General features: G+C 40.7%; 4 protein-coding genes and 1 long non-coding RNA gene across 16 annotated transcripts in view; 3 read left to right on the forward strand and 2 right to left on the reverse strand.

Annotated features, from left to right (window-relative positions):
- LOC6534089 (rab11 family-interacting protein 4B) overlaps positions 1–8,756 on the forward strand; it is a 43,785-nt gene extending 35,029 nt beyond the window's left edge. For 4 of the 12 annotated variants that reach the window (XM_015194936.3, XM_015194935.3, XM_015194940.3 and 1 more), the window contains 5 exons: positions 6,859–6,993; positions 7,055–7,511; positions 7,577–7,725; positions 8,000–8,038; positions 8,327–8,756. In XM_015194936.3, coding sequence (XP_015050422.1) covers positions 6,859–6,993; positions 7,055–7,511; positions 7,577–7,725; positions 8,000–8,038; positions 8,327–8,455 — 909 coding nt within the window. In that variant the 3' untranslated portion in view covers positions 8,456–8,756. Of the gene's footprint in view, positions 1–1,924; positions 3,027–6,631; positions 6,790–6,858; positions 6,994–7,054; positions 7,512–7,576; positions 7,726–7,999; positions 8,039–8,326 lie in introns of those variants that run through there. The other 8 variants (XM_015194941.3, XM_015194937.3, XM_015194942.3 and 5 more) reach the window with 6 other exon arrangements.
- Positions 8,757–9,809: 1,053 nt separating this feature from the next.
- On the forward strand, positions 9,810–11,059 carry LOC6534090 (ribosome-binding protein 1). The gene is made up of 2 exons (XM_002094740.3): positions 9,810–9,950; positions 10,013–11,059. Exons 1-2 carry the CDS (start codon positions 9,920–9,922, stop codon positions 10,945–10,947), a joined length of 966 nt encoding a protein of 321 aa, XP_002094776.1. The 5' UTR covers positions 9,810–9,919; the 3' UTR covers positions 10,948–11,059.
- A 486-nt stretch (positions 11,060–11,545) lies between these two features.
- LOC6534091 lies at positions 11,546–12,139 on the reverse strand. Its single transcript, XM_002094741.3, has 2 exons — positions 11,920–12,139; positions 11,546–11,856 (listed from the first exon to the last, which is right to left on the reverse strand). The coding sequence occupies exons 1-2, from the start codon at positions 11,945–11,947 to the stop codon at positions 11,546–11,548; spliced, it is 339 nt and encodes a 112-aa protein (XP_002094777.1). The 5' UTR covers positions 11,948–12,139.
- A 766-nt stretch (positions 12,140–12,905) lies between these two features.
- Positions 12,906–14,552, forward strand: LOC6534092. Its single transcript, XM_002094742.3, has 3 exons — positions 12,906–13,069; positions 13,308–14,282; positions 14,342–14,552. Exons 1-3 carry the CDS (start codon positions 13,048–13,050, stop codon positions 14,407–14,409), a joined length of 1,065 nt encoding a protein of 354 aa, XP_002094778.1. The 5' UTR covers positions 12,906–13,047; the 3' UTR covers positions 14,410–14,552.
- A 4,172-nt stretch (positions 14,553–18,724) lies between these two features.
- Positions 18,725–22,282, reverse strand: LOC120321534. The gene is made up of 3 exons (XR_005561176.2): positions 21,903–22,282; positions 19,208–19,905; positions 18,725–19,155 (listed from the first exon to the last, which is right to left on the reverse strand). It is a non-coding gene; the product is annotated as an uncharacterized LOC120321534 (long non-coding RNA).
- Positions 22,283–22,454: the final 172 nt, after the last annotated feature.

A 22,454-nucleotide genomic window follows, 5' to 3' on the forward strand; every position in this document is an offset into this window, starting at 1 on the left:
GTGCTTTCCCGAAGAATAAAGTACAGCGATCATTTATGTGCTTAGATCGAATTAACCTTCTGGATTTGAAATTCCTTAAATATTTCCCCCTCAAATCTATTTATAATGCACCCTATCCCAACGTAACCATGACTTGCTACCTCACCTTTTATCGCCACAAATGTGAGCTATTTATGCTAAACAAGTCAATCTTTATGGCTCCACATAAATGCATTATCTGGGAACTCATAAACTCGAATAGTTCTCGAGCTGGCGCGTGTGCATCCATTATGTGATTCCCCATTTAAACTCAGATATTTCATCTCAACCCCAAACGTTCCTTCAGTTCGGATTTCAAGCGTTTGGCGATGAAAGATGCATCATAAAACGCGTCTGCTACTGCATAAAATTCCGAAAATATTGCAGTTGGAAATAGAAAATGTTGTTGAAGCGGCTATTTCACTTACTTTCAATTTTCATCATAATTTTTCCAACGAAACCAAACAAGTTGCACAAGATTTGTACAACAGGGCCTCTCGCTGTTATTTTGTATTTTTTCAGTTGTTTACTAGACAAGTTTTGTTGGTGAAAGTTGTTGTTGTTGATGATGATGTTGCTTTTACGTTTGCCATGCTCCATTGACAAAATTGTCCACAGATCAATGAGTCTTGCGGTCAAGTTGTTTTTGATCATTGAGGCATTTGTGGTTTTTGGCTTCAAAGTGATTTTTAAAAAGTGATTCAAAAATGAATAAATCGTTCCGTTTTCCAACTAAAGGAATAAAAAATTTTATATGTGAAGAAAATGGCTCTCAGTTCTTAGCTGTGCAAACAAGTAAAACAAATAAATTCTAATTTATTATGACAAGCCACTTAAACCCATTTGACATGGGCAAGTGTGCAGAATTGTGTATTCTGCTCTCCTTCTCATTTTCATCTTAATTTGTATAATTCCCGTTTCTTCTGCTCTTCTGAATCACACAATTTATTATAAACAATTTAGCGAAAGAGTAGATTCAAATTCATGACACATTTCTACATGCCGTTTCTAGCGATGGATTGAATCATCGCTTCAGAAGAGACAGCAGTGAAGAGCAGAGACGGTCTCCGACTAGATTATGCAATTCTTTCAGTTACGCCAGAAGAATTGCATGCACCAACAGTTTCTCCTCTTCTTAGTCTTCTTAGGCTTCCATCCATTGCTTTGTTTTATCTACACGAAGTTCATCAATTCAACTAGGAAATTAAACTTAGCCAGAAGCCCAGAAGAAACCAAACCCAGTCGTGTAGAAAGAATGAGACTCTGTTCGGGAGAAGAGTGGCTTGCAGAGGGGAAGACTGTCTTCGTGAATTCTCTTGCTTTGTTTATCTTTTTGCAAAGCGCACATTTCCTGCATGAAATACAGAAAAATTCTTTATGGTTTTCCACCATTCTCCGCCTTTGTTTCCAGACAGTTTCTTGCTCTGCTTTCTGCATCTCTCATTTCTGCATGGGACCCATCTAAATCCGAATCTCAAACAATTACCTTTCAATTTGTTAAGAATTGTGCTAAAGGCCATCGCGATACAAAAGAAGAAATCATTTGCAAAGCTTCTATTTTTTTTTTTTTTGCAACTATTACGTTTGTGCATAATTCATTTAACTGCTGGGGGGAAAGAAAATTCTTTTGTTTACTCGGTGAACTTTGCTGGCAGTTCAAGAAACTCATTTTTGAAGATACAGAACGAAATTCGTGGGGAACAATCTGGATGAGATCTGCTGAAGAATTGCTTTGATTATAATTATGCAAGGGGAATTTCTTAATGAGACTGTTCTGGGACCTCTAGATGTGCTGTACTAAGCTTTAGACAATGAAAAGATTGTAACACTTAAAAATTAAGCTTTATTAAAAACAACCGTAATAAAACTATAAAATCTAAAAAAAAAAGTTAAACAAGTGTAATAAGCTAAATGTTGTAACATACATTGAAGCCATTTAATGCAATTTGAATGCCACAAAGATTTTCGGAATAGTGCAATATCAAATTCTTATGTATAAAATATTTTATTCAGCCAGAGACAAGCCTAAATATGCCCAGAAAAGTGCCTTAAAATTAAGCGGAGAGATGAAAACAAAGCAACACAAAAATATCTGAATTATGTGCCTACAAAACTAAGATAAAACAGTCTTCCCAAACAAATGAAACAAAAATCACAAAATAACTAAATAAAACACCACAGTGCATAAATATATAAAAAACAAAAGCATCAACCCAACGAGTGCCACGCCCCAGCAAAGCAATTTAGACAAATAAGAAACAAAATTACCCAAAAACCAAAACAAAAAGTAAACCATGAGTAGTCAACCTGCCAGCCAGCCCGATAGCATCGATTTAGCCTATGATATGTGGGCGGGCCAATTCGAATTCGTAGGACCCACAAATCAGCAGAGCAACAAAAACAACAACAACAGCAATCTAAACAACAACAAGTGCAGGATCGGAGCGCAACAAAGTCGAAAACTATCTACGGATAGTCTGGAGGATCTGAATCTGAGCTTCAACACGAGCGCCTCGCAAAATCCGCTGAGCAACGCCTACAGTTTGGGAGTCACTGGCGGCGCTGGCGGCGACTACTGCGGCTTTGGCAAACACCCGCCCATACTGATCGATCAGGAGACCTTTCTCAGCCTAAATCCAGCGGACTTTGAGGACATTGTGCCATCCAACTCGGAGCCCAATTCGCTGGTGTTCATCGAAAATAAACTGGAGACTAACAACAACAGCCTCGAATCGAACAACAATCATATCAACAACAATAATAATAATAACAATAAGATCTACAATTTGGAGAATCTGACAAGTAAATTCAATAATAAAACGAATAATACGAATACAAACGGTTTCAAATTGGAGAACCTGAAGAATTTCAAGAACAAACTACTCTGTGATTTCGAGGACACCAACAGCGGTGGAGGAGGAGGCGGTGGCGGCACTGGAGGATCAGGACCTGCTGGCATCATGAACGGCGCCCTCAGCGCAGAGATCTGCGATAATCTCAATGAGCAAGTAAGCAGTGCAGTGCACCACTAATTCCCCCGATTCCGGGGCTAATTCCATCCAAAAGTTCAGGGTTCATTTGGGGGTGATGACGCCCCCCGATTTTAGTTCGCATGTCATGACATCTAAGTGGTATATAGTATATGCGGTTTGTCAATAATGTCCAGACCGGCCATTCACTATAAATAAGCCGCAATTGAATGCAATTTGCTTTAGTCTAACTTTGAATAGCCTTAGTTCAGCTGTTTTGCTTAGCTGTGGGAATTTTCAGTCCGATTTGACATATTAATCAATTGCTACCTAAAAGATTTAATATGCTGGAAACCAACGAAGTGAGTTCAAGTTGAGCAGTGGAAAATTCCTTTAAACTATGAGTGGGTTTCGGAAAAATATTATGGAAATGATTGGTTGAATGATGATAAAATACAACTAAACTTAAAAATCTTTAAATAAGTATTGAACAATTTAACTAGCATTTGTTTATAGAATGTTTTAGAGTTCTAACTATTTTAAAACAACCATGTGCTTTAACGTATTAAAAAATGTTGTGCATCACAAACTTTGTTTACGATTTCCTTGACTTATTTACCTTTTTCAACGTCAAAACTGGGCCAAAAATAAAATTTCAAAGTCGAAGAACTTGTTGTGCTTGCCATAAAATTTGCTAGACATCTGCTAAAGATAAACAGAAAAAATACTATATTCTGCGCCAAATGAGATCATCGGTCACAAATCATCAGTGGGAAAAGAAAGGAAAATCGAAAAAGACATTTTGTGAAATTAGTTGACGGACCCAAAATTAATGATACAAAAACTGTAACAAAATCGGTGATTAGCCGTAAAGGAAAAATGTGTCAACGAAAGTAACAGAAGTTGGTGTGGATGGAAAGAAAAGTTTGGAAGACCAATTGGTTTCTAAGGCGATTGCTCTAGTTTCAGGGCAGTGAAGTTAAATATCTTTCCATAGGCTACTGATGCAACTCCCAGTACTTAATGCAATCAATTATAAAGCCTATTATTCCCAGTGGTCCAGCAAATGGGAGCAGCGAGTTTTCATGTGTAAACCACTGCGCTGGAGGTCAGCTCTTTGCTTCTGTATGGCGATAAACCTCCGGCGGATGCTAGATTTGTTTACCATACTTGATCCACATAAACTAGTGGGGAAACCCATTTGATAAATGAAACAATTGTGGGGCATTGTATCGCTGCAGGAGGAAATTGTGAGCGTGTGTTGCAGTCAAGATTTTCATTTCCATTTGGGGTCAAAGCTAATGCCGATTTTAATGTCCGAGTGCCTCCAGTTCTTTCGGATTGTTTTTTAATTTGTTATTTACGAGCTGTTAACGTGTAAACTGTTGCAAGGTAATATTTGTAGAATAAAAAAAAAATTTGGCTTCCAAAAATCTGCCCAAGGTTTACATTTGTTATTGCGAGAAAATTCAACCTAATTATATTTTAAAAAAATATTTACATTTTTACATATTTTCTTTTTGAACATATCTTGTACACCTTGTTCTTTCTCAAGTTTATTTTCCCCAAATTTTCATATTTTCGGGCCAAACTACACGGGCTCCGTAACAGCTGTTCCGCACTTGACATTACACACTTCCCATCGTTCAGTTGCACCTGTCGTGCCATCAACCTGTCAAAACTAAACTGGAAAAATCAAAGGCCCTCAAAAAGACCGAGTGCCATTAATGACCTCGGGAACACCTTTTTCGGGCGAAAGAAAGAGGAAAGTGACGAGCCAGAAAGAAAAGTAGTCTCCGAATTTTCCTATACCTAGTACTAAATAAATAAGTGAATTTAAAGGGAAGACATTTCTTAAAAGATTATTTATGAAACATCTCATTAAGATGGAATATCTAGTACCCAAAAACTTAAACCTAATAAGTATAATAAATATGAATATTGTATCACAAATTGTATTCCATTAATTTTATATAAACTGTGCCGAATTTTAAATATCAGTTTACCGCTGAATAGTATGGGTTTCTCTTATAAACTTAGTACAGGGTAATTAAAAGTCGTTCCACTTTACCATAACACTCTTACATGATTCTATGTACAACTCCTCGTCACTTGTTACTCAATTTGTCTTACACTTTTATCGTTTTCTCTTTATGCCCCCAGCAGCATTTTGGTTTTTATTACTTTCTTTGCTTTGGCCAAACGGTTTCTGAATGAGACGCGACTTCTGTTTTCGCTGCTATTCTTCTGCCTTTTTCTGCCTTTTTGTATTTTTTCTGAAGAATTCGGTAGACATTTAATTCAAATTCTAGTTTCTATATAATATGCTTAGTTTTTTGGCATGGTTCATTGTACACATGCCCAGCCCCTAATTGAGACCCCCGCCATATCGTAATTTTTCGGTTGACTCACAGCGGACTTAGTCTTCTCTCTATATATTCCTCACACTCTCTGTGAATATTTCTCCATTTCTATGGCACTCTGTTGTTTGTTTTATTTTGGTGGGGCTGTGGGGCCCTAGGCCCATTTTTCAGTACTAGCCGCGCCGCCTTTGACGTCGATTGTGTGTCCGTGTATCCATCGGTTGTCAGTGCTCTCGGCTGCATGAATATAAAGTGCCACCACACTCTTTGTAAATCTAGCGAAAATGATCAACTGCGAATTGTTGACAGCAAATTGCAGTTAATTAAGCATAATTGAACCCTTTGCCGCACAGTTGAAGCGTCATTGGGTGCCGTCCCCAAATGAAAACCGCTTGTAGCCACTAATTGAACTTCTCAATTGACATTTGTGGGGATAGAACTAGTGAGGTGTAGGAGGGGTATTATTAGGGAAAGGTGACGGCATTAATTTAGCAGAATTCCCGCTTTTTTGTTTAATATTAAATGAATTTTTCATAGTAAGAAATAAATGTTTGATATCAAGTTATAGGTCAATGGTACAAATAAACAATAGAAATTGAGATATTCTTCTATTATAATTTTTGTAAATACGAAAACGACACCCTGTTTCCGGTTGATTTGATAAGACAGCTCTTGGGCATCCTGTATTGCAGTCATCTTGCACATTTCTTATCAGCCAAGCAGGCAATCGACTCATGTTAAAAAAAGTCTGTTTTTATTTTCCCTATATGTTTTTAAAGTGCGCGGGCGGGTCATGAGTAATTGCGCAAAAATCAGCCGCCTGCAAATCTGTAATGGCGAAAACAGATTTTTGCACATGCCAGCAAATAGTTGGCCAAAACTCGAATGCAAAATGCGATACTGGCAATCTGTGTGTGCGTGTCTTTCTACGCCTTCTACTGAAGTGGCTGTCTATGGGGCGTATGCTTAATATTTATGAGATTCATATGGGCAAGGCATGCCAATAACACTGGGCAACCAAAGTGGCATGGCAGATGTGTAGGAAAAGCATCGAAAGTGCTTCTCAAGTGGAATGTTTTCGTTGAGTATTTTTGTTTCGAGGCACAAGTTTTGTTATCGACATTTCGCTGGCCTGTTGACTAGTGTAATTAACAGCATTTTCAGAGAGTTGTCGTTGTCGCGTTGAGAAAATATAAACGAACAGTCTGCTTCGGCCGTCAAATGAGCAACGACTACGCGGCGATGCAGAAATAATTTGAATTTTCTTAAGCCTGCGAGCACAGAGCATCACTGAATAATGTGAAACGATATATCAGCAAATATATATAATCATTTGCACACCATATAGATATAGGCAAATGTATGTGAAATATCCCATGGCTGATGTGCAGTTGGTGAACGATCTTCTCCTCGATCTGCGGCACATGAAAAACGATTGTGTTAGTCGATGCCCGAGCCTATGTACTCGAATATATACTTATCAGTTTTACTTTTCCATATACTTACAGCTGGAACTGCTGCAGCGCAAGGTGGACGATCTGTCGGACACACAGAACATAGCTGAGGATCGGACGACCCGCACCAAGACCGAGTATGCAGTCCTCCAGGCGCGATATCACATGCTCGAGGAGCAGTACCGAGAGGTTAGTAACTGATACAATAAACAACCTTCTAACCTAACTAATCATGACTTGTTTCTTGCAGTCGGAACTGCGTGCCGAGGAGCGTTTGGCCGAGGAGCAAAAGCGGCACCGCGAGATCTTGGCCCGCGTGGAGCGTGAAGCCTCGCTGCAGAACGAGAACTGCCAGATGAAGATCCGTGCCACCGAGATTGAGGCAACGGCGCTGCGGGAGGAGGCCGCACGACTGCGTGTCCTGTGCGACAAGCAGGCCAACGATCTGCATCGCACCGAGGAGCAGTTGGAGCTGGCCCGCGACCAAATCGGCGTCCTGCAACAGGAGCACGAGGAGCAGGCGCAGGCACTGCGTCGTCACGAGCAGGAGAAGAAGTCCACCGAGGAGCTGATGCTGGAGCTGGGCCGAGAACTGCAGCGTGCTCGCGAGGAGAGTGGAGCCCGGGCAATGCCGACCACATCGCCGGAGAGCATAAGACTGGAGGAGCTGCACCAGGAGCTCGAGGAGATGCGCCAGAAGAATCGAAGTAAGTCAACACACTCAATCAAAGGCTGACAGCATTTAACTAAACACAAATTTGTTCTTCACTAGCCCTTGAAGAACAGAACGAGGAGCTGCAGGCCACGATGCTGACCAACCAGGCCACCATGCTGACGAATGGCGTGGAGCAGGGTCGCCATCTGCTGAACGGAACCCTCAACAGCTTGGCCCAGGAGCTGGAGGAGATGTCACAAGCCCAGGTGTGTATTTTGAGTCCACCTGTGTTACGTCGCCTGCTTCTGCTTCTAGTGTAGTCCAATCCATCATCCCCACACCCACAAAAACACAGTCTAGGTGCCCAAAGTCCAAAAGCACACGTACAGTCACCGCAAAAGAAAACTGATTAAAATGCTACTTTTGGAACCACAGTTTGAAAGTGTCCTTCTAGTGTCCGTATTGCCCTGCGCTTATTTTAAAAACCATATATCTTATCTGCCCACATGTGTATTTAAAATGACGTTTATTGTATTACAGGATTCTGTGGATTCAGCCACATTAGCATCCTTAAGTCAGGTAATGCTTCAATCACGCAAAAGCCGCAAACAAAATGAACAATTAATTAAACACGGTTTTGGAGCCACTGTGCACGCAATGCAGTTTGATTTAAACAAAATTCGACTTAAAACTAATATTGGTTCATGGTTTTCTTATCGAACAAACTCATTACGGACAATTTTTCACCTGGCTAACTATAACATTCATTCATTTGTGTATATAAACAATTAAATTCGATTTCTTATCTATGTTTTTTGTGTCGAAATTATATCTTTCTAAATACTAATGAAAACGTATGCTTTGCAGCTACAACAGGCCTTCCAGGAAAAGGAGGATGAAAATGTTCGGCTCAAGCACTATATTGATACCATTCTACTCAACATCGTGGAGAACTATCCCCAATTGCTGGAAGTCAAGCCCATGGAGCGGAAGTAGGGCAGCCAACTGGAAGAACAAACCAACCCTTGGCACTCGAAAGAGTGCCACAACCACCTAACATTACCTAAAATTAATAAACTAACTAAACCATACTGTATGTTAACTTTTTAAGCTACACTCTATACATGTATTTATGCCTAACTTAAGTCGTAATTTATTTTATAACAATTTAATGTAGTTTTTTAAACCAAAACAACGCAGAGAACACAAAGATTGCATGTCAAAATGATGAAAAAAGTCCTTAATTCGATTAGATAATGTTTTGTATAAAGAGAGTCTAAAATTGTGTAAAAGTTTATTTTCCGTCGTTTCTAGTTTGCGTTTTGTATAGTGCGTGTTGTTGATCCATAAAGATATTACTTATAAATATTGTTAGATTTTAAGTCGTAAAAGCTCGTTCATTCATTATTGAAATGGAAACCAATAATTTATTGATAATTGCCGGAAAATCTTGATTGTGAATGTGTATAGCATAAAGAGAGATTTTATGAACTGTTAATGCTTGACAGTAAATATTTCCAATTTTGTTATGGCAGCTAAGAAGGTTTTTGCTAGGACAAGTGCTCCGTTTTTCAAATCTTTCCATCTCAAAGATCTTGTCTCTTCAACATGTACACTTTTCAACTCTTTCTGTACTTTGTTTGCGCTCTCTGGAAAGATCTTCCTTGGTTTGCCTGTAATGTAGTTACAAAAATCTATGAAAAAATTTGCGTTTATGGTATGGACAATCCCAGGATACAAAGACGGAGTTTTAGTTTGATGTGAGTCTAAATGAGAGCAATTATCACGTGGAGTTATTCAATTCAGAAGTTATATCTTAATCAACTCACTTATGTCAATGTATAGCACAGTTAAAACTAATCTTACTCTGCATATATAACAACAATAAATGGACATAATGTGCAAACGTTTAGGGATGGCATATGATAACTCCAAACGAAAGCGATCCCTAATAGTCTTAGCAACAGAACAACTCAAGCGGTCAACCCTAATTTAGCTATAATAATATGCAAGAATGCTCGAGAATCGATGTGTAATCGTTAATCAAAATTTTATTGCCTTCAACGAATGTTTTAAAAAATGTACTAAGGCTTAGATAACTCTAACAAAAAAGTCCATAAGGTTTAATGACAAGCTGACAATTATGGAATTTTAAATGTAATTTACTAGATGCAAGTCGCTGAACTTATATCAAAATAAAAAGAAGAATATTTTATAAACCCAGGCCCCGCCTTTTTTTATTTGTTTTTTCACTGGCCCTAAAATAAAAGCGATACTAATTGGCGAAACCCGTTTGAAGACAATGCACATAAATGTTTAATTTATTAAGGAAGCGTGAAGCGAAGAACAGGTTTGCTTCCCAGGAAAGATTGCATAAGATCTTTTCGATTTGAACGCGTTATATAAGCCGGGTTCTGCAGCAGTCAAGGACAGAGAAGACATTGGAGTTAAAGTTACAAGATGTTTAAGCCACATTATCATTTGGCCGCAGGTGGGCAGCTGATTTTCATTTTCGATGGGAACAGAACTGAGTTTGACTTTTGTGTTTTCCAGTGCTGCTGTGTTTCGTCTTCGCCACAGCGCAGGTTGTGCCAAATGCAGAAATCGGTCGGATTACCATCCAAGTGCCGTTGCTGTCCAATGGGAAGCCCGTGATCCTCGCCAACCAGGAACGGGAAGAGGTCGCCACCGTGGAGGAGATCAAGCCCGGAAAGGTCCATGTTGTCCAGGAGGTAGTGGTGCCACCTACAGTGAAGTCCGATAACAAGCTGCGGGTGGCACGATCCGTTTCGGATTCTGGTATCCCTAACAGTGGAATCCCAAATCCTGGCATCCCCAACCATGGAATACCGAATCGTGGAATCCCCAACGATGGAATCCCGAATCCTGGAATCCCCAATCATGGAATTCCCAATCCTGGAATCCCTAATCATGGAATTCCCAACCGTGGCATTCCTAATGATGGAATCCCGAATCCTGGCATTCCCAACCATGGAATTCCCAATCCTGGAATCCCTAATCACGGAATCCCCAACCGCGGCATTCCTAATGATGGAATCCCTAATCCTGGCATTCCTAATCATGGAATCCCCAATACTGGCATTCCCAATCCCGCTGCTTCCGAACTGATGCCGGTTGTTGCAATGCCCAGCAGTCGTACCACCAGTGCACCCGCATCTACATCAATGCCCAAGCGAGTGCCAACGAGGAATTGTTTCCATCTGCTGATGGGAGGCATGGCCACCACATCGCCTGTGGAGATGATGACGCCTCCCTCTACGGAAAACTGCGATGAGCTGTGCACCAAGTTCGAGTACTCGCCCATTTGTGCCCACAATGGAATCTGCATCCATGAGTTCGCAAATCAGTGCGTAATGAACACCTTCAACTGCAAGCATCGGGATTTGTCTTTCCGTGCAGTGGACGAGGATGTCTGCCGACTGGGGGTTTGCATGAGGCGCTGCAAGGAGGAGGAACTGACGCTTTAAGATACCGACGACTCGTAGCCTTAATAGTATATCAATACAATATCCTTTATGTAAAAACATAACAAAACATTTAATTAAATGCATACATTTCATAGAAAAAAGTGATTTCCATAATATTTCTTTGATCCTACTCTTGTAAAATATGATATATGTAAGTATGTCAAGTGAATTGTCTTTGACCTAGTAACTCTTCAAAATTTTAAAAGAGGAGCCATATTAAAAATGTGTTGATTTAATCATCATTTATTTATTTATTTATAAACTGTCTGTACAAAAACTTTAAGTGCAAAAGAATAATGTAAGTTTCAAGTTGTGAATATTGTTTCCTTTTCAAGATAATCTGGGGCTCAACATTTTTTTTAAGATTACGACTCCCAGCTGAGTATTTTTAATTTTTTCTAATTCGAGGAAAACTAACTTCCATCGGAAACTTCTATTCCCTTTAATCTTCGACGCTCATTTTTTGTCTTCTGTTGATATAAAGTGGATCTTGAAACTTTCGACAACTGAGCAAAGTCTGTGCTATTGAAAGACATTATATAAAATTTCATAATTTTCATTTTATTTCTCTGCTCAACCTATCAACTGAAAGCACCTCTCACAAGCCAAATTCCCTGAGATCCGACTCCATGCAAAGAGGCTGCCAGTCCTGCGTGCAACGATGGTCCTCCACGAGCTTAAACATTTTCTGGGGATTGCGGCAGTTGTAGGCTGTCATGGCACAGCGGCTCTCAAACTTCAGGAGGCATTGTCCGTTGGTGGCACACACCGTAGGATCCTTTTCGGGACAATAGTAGTCGCATTTATCCTCGGCCACATCCGCATAAACCCTTTTGCCATGCTGGTCAATGCTCAGGTGATTGCTAGTCGAAGCAGGAACCACTTTAGCAGTAGAATAAGCAATATAGGCTGTAAAATATTCGTTATCTTAATAAATAGGTTTTTGTGAACCAGATTTACAAAAGCACGAACCCAGAAGGAATAAGGACAGCAGCTTCATTGTTGGTTTATGATGAGGTCCTTTGGTTGAAACTGTTGATGTTTACTTTTTGGTTCGTATTACCTTGCTGTGTTCGCAGCAACTGTAAAACTGTTGATTTTGCCACCGACTGGACACGTTTTTATATACTCATCAGATTTCTGCTGATGACAGCTTTTGGTTTCGGCTGCCGATGTTGCGGTCTGTCCTTCCTGATTCCCTGCATAATCCCTTATTTTAACACCTGCCAGGGATATTAAATTGCATCATCATCGGTGCCATCGGCAGCTTTGCCCGTCATTTTTATTCTTATCGGCCTTGTAATTATACCGCCCAGACTGACTAAAAATAAAACTCCGAAATGCCAAATTTGCATATTTATTGTTCGCAATTTAAAATTGATTTCACTGTAGCGGCCGCCTGAAAGTATGCTATGAATTGCGCACATTTCGATTTAGTTGTGGAAAACTCCGCGTTCTCTTTGTGGCGGCGCTAGTTTCTTCAATAAATTAATTGTATTAAACAAAAATATATTATATATACGAGTGCAATAATTAATTGATTATTTATTAAGCGCTGGAAACCCAAAATACATATAGTTGTGTATGAATGGCATTTGATTGAAATATATTTATTTAATTGATATTTATTAATGACCAACAAATAAAAAGCATTTGATGAGCCATTATTTTTTTGTATTTTAAATATTCTGACACCTTTAATAATTACAATTATAATGTATATTTATCTCCAGCAATCTCTTTCACATTTGATTTTATTAAGGAAGCGATTGAATCAGTATGTGAAAGATATGCCCAGGTGGAAGAGAAGTCTGCCCCATCCTCCTCCACCTCATCGACACCCTCCTCCGAAGTGCGAGTCTGTCTCAGCTCACTGGTCCGTTCAAGCGCAACCAAAAACCTGTTAGCATCTCGTGTGCTGAGAATTTGCATAAAAACCAAATAATAACATGAGCAAATATTATTAAACAAATCGTTTGCAAGCCTGGTGACGTTTAAGGGAGCCCGAAAAGCCTTTATAAGGTGCAAACATTTTGGGGAAGAGTCACAGAACGCCTTTGGGTGTCGCAAAGGAGCACAAGTGCGGATTAACTAAGCAACATGAAGACTATTTTGGTTTTAGGTAAGCTTAAATTGAACGTGTTTATCAAATAAAACATATTAAAGAAGCTAAGATAAATGGAAAGCTCTATATTACCCATTGAGTTAATAATCGACGTAGTTAGTTGATACAAAGATTCAAAGAATGAACTTTACATTTTAAGAATAATGTTGGGAACTCTTTATTAAACAAGTCTTCTAAGAATTAATCTGGGCTTAAATGCAAGAAAATTAATAAACAAACTTCTGATATTCCCCAGCCATCCTGGCGCTGGCACAAGCCACCGAGGTATCCCAGACTGCAGAAACCGCAACTGCAGCCACCGCAAGTGGAGCCACAACGGGGAAGCCCCAGCAAACGGAGCTACCCATTCAAATCCAGAACCTGATAACCAGCCACATCAATCATGTGCTGCAGCACATAAAGAACAAACCTCAGGACTCGAACACATTGAGTGGACCGGTGGATTGGCATGGGAGTGGGAGTGGAAGTGGGAGCGGCGCGCCAGTGGTCAAGCCCCATCCAGATCTCCTTCCACCAGTGGCACACTCTGGTGATGTCCTTGCCCCTGCCCTTGCCGACGTCCCAGCGGCTGCACCTGCGTTGCAACCTGGCCTACAGTCGCTGCAAGCTGGCAATCCACCGGTGAAGGTTACCCAACACCAGGCCACCGGCACCCTGATCCACCACGGAAGGCCAGTGGTGCACAATAAGGTGGTGATGCCGCCCGTGGAGCAGGTGGTGCACTCGCTTCCCGGTCAAGAGCCCATCAACGTGGCCGAAAAGCTGCAGAAGCTGCACCAGCATGTGACCAAGGTGATGCAACAGGCCGAGATACACATTCCTTTGGCCGTCAACCAGGCCATCAAACAAAAGAAAGAACTGGAAGCTCAGAGAGAAAAGGAGCAGCTCCAGAAGGATAAAGAAATCCACAAGGGTGATGACAAAAACAAGGAAGTTCAAGGGAATCAGGAGGATCCTGAACCCCAGCCAAATGCAGCCAAGGCTGGTCGATCCCTGGTTATTCCCGATAAAGTTTCTAGTATAGTGAACCAAGTTCACGCCCACATTCCGCAGCTGATTGCCCAGCATCGCGAGGAAATGAAGCTGGGAAAATGCAATTTTCAGTGTCCCAAAGCATCACTCTCCATTTGTGCCAGCAACGGCAAGTGTGTGGTCAATTTCCCAGGCCAATGTGAGCTGAGTCAGTGGAACTGCTTCAACACCAAGAATGGTAATTGTATTCAAATTTATATCAAGTAGATAAATAGTAAACATGTTTACTTTTTGCAGTTTTCCACCAAGTGCACGATGCCGAGTGCCAAAACACCATTACTTGCTACAAAAGGGATATGATGTGAGCTGTTTCTCTGGGCGGTGATTCAATTACTCAAACGAATTTAAACAATATTTCAAAGAAAATATGTCTTGTATTAATAAAATTAAAAACTTATAGTAGCTGAAAAATATGAAGTATATATTAAAGCCAATTCTGAATGCCTAAGGTCCCCGTTACTGTGCTCATTACCATTACCACCAAATTTGCGCGAGCAATTCGCAGTCAGATCCCATTTGGACGGCATTTTCCGTATCGGCCACGAAGTTGTTTGCTTGACATTTTATCTTCACTTTCGCCACACTTTCAGAATTGCCAGCAGCTCGCCAGCAGATGGGATGTCCCATCTGCTCCTGGCAGGCGAATGATTGCGCGGCAATCATCCAATTTGTCAAAATGGCTTATTAACGGATTTGGGTAAGAGCCGCACGACGAGCGTAGCGGAGTTGGCTCAAATAAATGCCATTATCATTGATTTGCCAATACAAATGCCACAAAAGCGACAGCGTCGAGGGGGATGGAGCTTGGTTTTCGAGATTGGAGCTTGGCCAAATGCGGCATCGACAGCTGTGTGTGCCGACTTGGCCAAAATTTTTGCTGCGCTGCGGCTTATCACTGAAATGTTGCCACATGTAACCGCTGGCAACCAGGATGCCCGAATGGAAACCTGGACCCGTTTCAAATGTCGGACCTCCGGGCGATAACTGCTGCAAATGGTCTATGCAAATTGCAGTTTGAACCAATTAAAAGGCACTTCTGGTCACCTAACGGAGTTCAAGGGAAGTTCACAAATGGCTTTGGTATTTCTTTTATTTTTTTTTATATTTCTTTTTGTTATCTAAGCAAAAGATTGCTATCTCGTTGTGGGCAACTATCAATTTCTTCAACCCATATATTACGTATATCCAGGCATCTACATGGTAGGTTTTTGGCCAAATCCTCATCCTCAACTGTTAACTATTCGCTGTAGCCAGCGAAATCTACGACATCTATTCGCCTTTTGGGGCCCATAAATTTTCCACTTTTCCATCCGCATTTCCCCCGGGAGATCTTAGATGTCCAGAGACCCCGGTGCGCTGGATTCTCCGCCGTGTTCTACAAATGTTTGACTTAGTTTCGCTCCATCTGGCCGCCTGCTGCGTGTCTGGCCTTCTCTGCTCCGTTTTTGGCCAGGTCCGCAGTGCCACGCATGCGTCTTGGCCATTATACCACCGAATTCCCCTCCACTGGCGAACTGGCCCATACGAAAGAAGACCGTTAGCTCTGCCGCTCGCTTATCTCAGGCAAATGCTTTGGTTTGGTCTGGCCTAAGCCGCAGTTACTTCTTTCAATTGCACTGAAAGAAAAGTGCTAGAAGTTGCGAGATAAACATTTTGTGATGTTTTGAAGGGCCAAGCGAAATGGTTACTACACATTAGAACATATTCATACTATTAAATATGCATTACCTATTTTCACTCTTTCATGTATTTAGTAGATATTTCTTTCAGTGCATGTAGGCTGTCTCTGGTTAATGCCGAATGCGTGAGCTGTGGGCCGTGCCGCATTTGATGGCTTGGATAGCCTCGGCTCCCGCCCTCCAGCTTCTGCTCCTGCTCCTGCTCCTGCTCCTCCTGGTGTTTCTGCTCCTCTGGTTGGCTGCAGAGCAGAGCGGAAATGCAATTAACACTTTGGGCCGTAATTGCGTGCCAAATGCATTTCGTTGGCTTCGCTGGCAGTCCGCATTGGCCATGGCCCATGTTGGAGAATCAGAGTATCTGAGGATTGTACGATTGGAGGATTGGAGGCAGAAACTGGAATATAGCTGCATCTACTAGCAGTCTTGTTTTGATTTGCTCGGCTCATTTGCAGGAAATGTGCCCATAAATCAATTTGGAAATGCTCGTTGACTACTGTCCGTTTGCAAAATTTGTGCTCTGTAGAGAATTTTCCTTTTGTGGAGGTGTCAGCTTTGGATGCTTCAAAGTTTCTGAAAGGTAACATAGGCTTCTAATGCAATGGAATGCCATTTCTGGGTCGTTTGTGAAATTTTGTGCAACAATTTTAGCAGTAAAGTCTTTGAGCTTCGTAAATTTTACAAACAGCTTGAGATAGTATCTCTTGTCTTGTAAAATATGTAGTTTAAAGTATATTTTAAAAAATAAAAAAATATTTATCATCAGTTTGGTACTTTAAATGATTTTTCCTAGATTTCCATTGTTATAAATAATTTCCCCTTACTGCTCCCAAAGAAGTCTACCATTTTGTTCTTTGATGCCTGATTTGATCAACTGAACCATGTAATTTCCCTTTCATTTTCCGCGCTACGAACCATAAATTGGCTTTTTAACTTGTTTTATTCTTGACCAATTATCTGCGATTTCCACACAAATGCCTACCAATTTGGTTACTCCTGGTGGGAATGACTGACCGCAGCATTTCCTGTTTCCCGTTGCTCCCACATTAAATGGCTGCCTTAACTTTGTTTTTTTTTCGCTTAAGTGAAATTAATTGAGTAATTTGATGCGAAATGTTTGCGACACGCAGTGGAAAAGATGGAATAAGCGGGGAAAACTGCAAACAAATCCACAAACCGAACTCCAAAAGAGGGCGGTGGGTGGTGGATGGGGGTTTTCAGGGGGGGGAAAGGGAAGTGCGGCAGTTGCAGATTATAAAATGCCCGACGGCCAGAGCAGTTGAACCGGACTGAAAAGGAGGCCAGGCAAAAGAATTTAATATAAAGCATATTAACTTTGATGGCAAATGACTGCGGGCCCCAAATGGGTGGCAGGGGGATAAGTGGGGGCGGTCTCTGGAGGGTTGGGGAAGTAGGTGGGGATTGGGGGGGTTACTCAGTCCAACAACACATGTTTGATGATGATGCGCGCTCTTGAAGTCGCTGGCAGTTAGGCCCAAGCCCAACGTGGGTTCCAACCGCCTGACAAGCGTTTAAAAAGGTTTTATTTACACCGTCGGCAGCGGCCAGAGCGGGACGACACTATGCGGCCAGAGAGAGACAGGTAGATGGCCGAGAATCGGATCGGTCTTGGCCTGGTCCAATGTGCAGCGCAATTAAGTTGCCAACAACTTTGAAATTATGCAATTATGGGTATGAGAAATTGCCTGGAAATTACACGAGGGACTTGACGAACAGCAGCAGTCAAGAAGCGCAAGTGCACTGGCCAAAAAATCGAGCTTTATGGTAATTAATTATAATTAATTGTAATTATAAATAATATATTTCCCTAAGCACAACAATTTCACAACAAAGGTTGTGCCATTCTTAACTTTAGAACAGTTTACTTAATATGTAAAGTCATGAATTTAGGGAAATGCAAATTATTATTAAAAAAACTTTTTTGATTAAAAAAGTATGCAATATGATTGATTTGAATGATTTCCATTCTAAAGATCTCATATAATTTAATCTATGCTAACTTAATAATCAATATAGAGTAAGAAGAAAGTGACAGTCCTAGCTCTAAAATGAATTCTTGCACGTATAGAAATTTTTTTAAATTTCAGTTAGTTTTTAGGCTACTTTTTTTTCAGTGCCGGAGCTGCAAAAGTGGAGCTTAAAAGAGCTCAAGTGGAGCCCGTCTCCGGACTCAGAGCCTACTTGATTATTTATTAAAACGAAAGTTAAACAGCGAAAGGAAGCAATTTTCCATATAAAAGAAGCGCAGTTCGCTGCTGAGGAAGCCGGCATTCGCTGGGCCATGTGTCTATGCAAGTTTTGTTTTCAGAGGGGCCCCTCGTCCAGAGCGTAATTGCCATGTTTAAAGTGTGATTAATTTGTAATCATCAAAAAGGCAAAAACGGCCATGTAGAGAACAGCTCTGCCGCTCCGTGGAAGCTCGGCAAATGTTTGCATTTTAAGTTGCCCGGCAGAAAAGCAGAAAGGCAGAAACGAAACGAAGTCAGAGTATAAGCTAAACCAAAAGACAGGAATCTCCGCTGCCTCAGGATGAAAATGGGCGGCTGGCGGAGAGGGGCGTGGCAAGAAGAAGTGCGGGACAACAGCGTGTTCCCTAAGTAATTGAGTTTGCTTGCCGAGGCGTTGAAAGTGGCCGAGAATCGGGGAAATCGGGCAAGTGGCGACTGTTGAGATAATGAGACATATGCATAAAGTTGAAGTCCACACTTCCATGCTTTGGAATCGCAATTGGCCAACACAAAAGATAGGAATATTATTAACTCTAAAAGTATATTTATAGTATATTATGCTAATTATCTTATATATTTTAAAAATGTGATATATACTTAAAGGGTAATGACAAGATTGACAAGATTACGCTGTTATTTGGGCATATGATAAGTGTATTTCTGTTATTTTCTTTTAAAGAAAAGATAACTAGCAATCAATCCATCTAATGACTTTTATTTACGGCTTTCTGAGAAGCGAGCAAACATTCTTTATCAATCGTTTATCGATCAGCAGGCATGATCGCCAATTTAATTAGCTGACAACTTTATTAGCACCTAAGAGAAAGCAATGCGGATGGTTTTGGCCAAGACAGCGCGGTAAACACGATTCTCAGCTGGCCACGACTAATTACAGACACCGGCTCGAGTTCGAGTGCATCCAGCAGATACAGATACGCGTACGAGCCATAAAAGCCAATCGCGAACGCATTGCCATTAATTAAGCCAAAGTATAAATCTCGCATTGCTCCGCAGCCGAAAACCAAACAAAGCAGGAAGCTGCCAAAGTCATCTACTCGGACCGCCTGCCGCGCATGCGCAGCTCAGAATGGCCATCATCAGTGTTCGCTTTCAGAGCAAAAAGTAGCTGGTAAAAGTAAAGTAAAGGAAGGAACATTTAATTAACTTGTAAACTTTACCGTTTGCCATGAATGTTTCTAATAAAATACGAATATTTATTAAATCCGCTTGCGTCCGCTTTTTCCAGAAGACCAAATAAATGTAGCACATCTTATGTAAAAAACATTGGGCATCAACATTTTATTGGCTCCATTGCTCCATTTAGTTGTCCGACTACTGATTCATTTGTTAAATAACTAATATAAGTTTTACTTAACTATTCTCTATAACTTACCTAAATATGCTTCCCCAAGCGTGCTTAAAAATGTGCTTTCTGTTCGATTGGCTGCATCACTAAACGGCTACCGGCTTTTGACCTTTCGAAAATAGCCAGATAAATTTTCCACAGCACTGATAGCCATGGAGCGAACATAATGGGGAGGGGCCGGCCGGGAAAAGGAGGCAAAACTGCAGAGCCGTCCAGCCCGACATTCCAAATAATTACAAGCTATAAAAATTTATGAGTGCCAGGGATTTTCTTTTGCCACCACAAAACGCGAATGCGTGTGTGCGCCTGGGGCACTGGCCAAAAGAAGTATCTACGTATCTCCCAGATACAACGCGCTCACCCATAAAATAGTCGTCGCAACTGCAGTCTACTTCCAGTTCCTCCTGCTACCGGTTCCTTCGCCGGTTTTGGTCAGCCTTTTGTTCTGGTTTTGTGCATTGATTGAAAATTAAGTTGTGCCAATTGGGTGGCGCACTCCTATATATCAATCTATAGGCCGATTCATCATTCAATCAAACCGTCACGAAATGTGTTAAAATTCAATTAGAAATGCTACAAGAGGAGTTTGTTCTTTAAACTGCATTTTAATGTATTTACTGTATTTTTAACTGTACGAGTATTTTACTTATTCTTCTTTTACGACTTTCCGTGGGGATTTTGTTTAAAAGACAATTTAGCAAATTTTTCTGTTTCTTGCGTAGATTATTAACAAAGGTCAAAAAAAAATGTTAATAAAATATGTATGTCTTTATTTAAATGACTTACGACCCACACTCAATAAATAACCTCCTTAACTCCTTTCTTTTAAGTCTGACTTGCATGTTACCACACACTTGACCTTCTTTCATAGTTTATTGAATCCAGCCTCCCAGGTGACCGACGGTCAGAGCCAGACATTCAATTTGAATCGTTGTCATATGAAGTCAACGCTATAACTTCTAGCTACCAAAAACACAGTTTGCATCCTGAACCTGGAGCTCAAGTGATGGCTACATCATGCTCTTCCACTTGATTTACGTCTAACTGTAATCGAATAATATATCAGGCAAAAGGCTAGTGCCCAAGTTGCCAGGTAGCTCCAACTATCTCAGCCACAAAAACCAATTCAGGCTGCGGATACCCCTGCACGCGTCCCTTTCATCCGTGTGCACTTAAAAAATAAAGGATACAATTGCCATACAGTATATTCAAAAGTTTCCAATTTCGAATTCATAAAATATCTTAAATTTATGGTTTTGCATTTAGATATTCTAAACCCTTTCAAGGGAAATTTACTGTATATGAGAGTTTTTTAATTGTTCGCGGATTCTTTCCTCTTAATTCTGTTTGTTAATATACAATAAAAATGCGCATAGAATATACATATGTATATATAATTAATTTTTTCATGTGTGCCGACTTTAGTGCCTGCTCTAGGCCAAGTTATCCCCTTCGCTAAGTCCTCTCTCGGGCGAACTTAACGGCACGACAACCTTAGTCAAAAGCTCAGGCATAAAATCAATTACATTGACAAATGAGCAGCTGACAAGCTGGGGGATGGGATGTGGGGAATGGGGGATGGCGAAGGGGGCATGGACACTGGGAAATGGGTAATGGGGTGGTGGAGCCTGCGGAGGGAGCATGTGTCAAAGCGTTCCAAAAGCGCCATTTGCCCTGAGGCCAATAGATGCTGCGCGGTTTTGCCAGGTAAACGGGCACAGTGGTTACACTGTAACTTCGAAATAAGTATATTGTATCTATAAATACTATGTGAATATTAAAATATTTTAATTAAAAGACATATTTCTGTAAGAGCTTTGTTCTTATATTTTAAAAACAGCCAAGCTATGAGTATTAATATCTGTGTCAATTCAAAAATATTTATGTAAATATATTAATTAAAAAAAGGTAGATAAGATAGGTCAGATAGATTAAATATTCTGTTTCAAAACGGCATTTCATATTCATATGTAAGTTTTTGAAGCTTAAACACTATCTATCTGCCTTCTATGCAAGGTGTAAACATACATTGTATAACATAACCAATAAATTACTAAACATGAATGTCTGTACATGTACATATCACGCATTAATAAATTATAAAAAATGAATTCACTCGATCTTTAGGTATAGGTTTTACAAATACCATTAATATTGATAATTAAAAACCCACAGCCTTGGTGGTGTCTGTCCGCCAACAACTTGGGCCAATAGTTCCACTGTATGGAAGTGGCGATGCAATCTCCATGCCAAACAAGTAGTCTGCAGTTTCGGGAAACGCGGTGCACTCACTCACATTCGCCAGAATCGGTTTCACCACGAAGAATACGTCTCCCTATCGCCATAGCCATATGGAGTCCAACCAAGACAACCCCACCCAATCTCGACCCATGAATTATGCGACTTATTAAAACGTCATTCGAGCTGACAAGTTGCCTTTGCCACTGTCGTTTGTCCACTTGGCCTCAGATTACCCGGTCCCCCGTCCCACCCCTCCCCTCCCTCACCTAACCGACTCCATGGATGAGCAGGAAACTTCTAATTGTTATATACTGTCCATCCGTCTTGGGCCACGTCGATGGTCGTGCGTGTGCCGTGAGGTGGGCCATTGTTTATGCTCCTTGGTAGCCCGGTAATCAATGAGCTGCCAGCCTCACCGCCTTCATCAATTTGCATTTATAATTTTCAGACTGATTGACTTTTGGGGCTTCGCCTGCGCTGCTGTTTGCACAAAATGGATAACCCTGTGATGACAGACGACAGGTTGCAATCGAAGGGCCTTGCTGTGTTTGTAGAAGGTGACACGATGGGCAAAAAAAGAAGTGTTGAAAAATAAAAAATACTAATAAAATAAATAATAATAAAATACTAGCATACCATACAAATCTACTAAAAATAAATTGAACTAAATTAAAGCGGCTGGAAGGATATTACTAATACTATGCATACTTACACTTTTTTTTCATTAGTTTCCTTAAAAAATTTTAAAGTAGACCAAAACCAAGAGAACTACCAACGTTAACTTGAACTTCCAAACACTGAATTGGTGTAGTGTGACC

The sequence above is a fragment of the Drosophila yakuba genome, chromosome 3L (genome assembly GCF_016746365.2).
Source record: "Drosophila yakuba strain Tai18E2 chromosome 3L, Prin_Dyak_Tai18E2_2.1, whole genome shotgun sequence".
Taxonomy (NCBI): domain Eukaryota; kingdom Metazoa; phylum Arthropoda; class Insecta; order Diptera; family Drosophilidae; genus Drosophila; species Drosophila yakuba.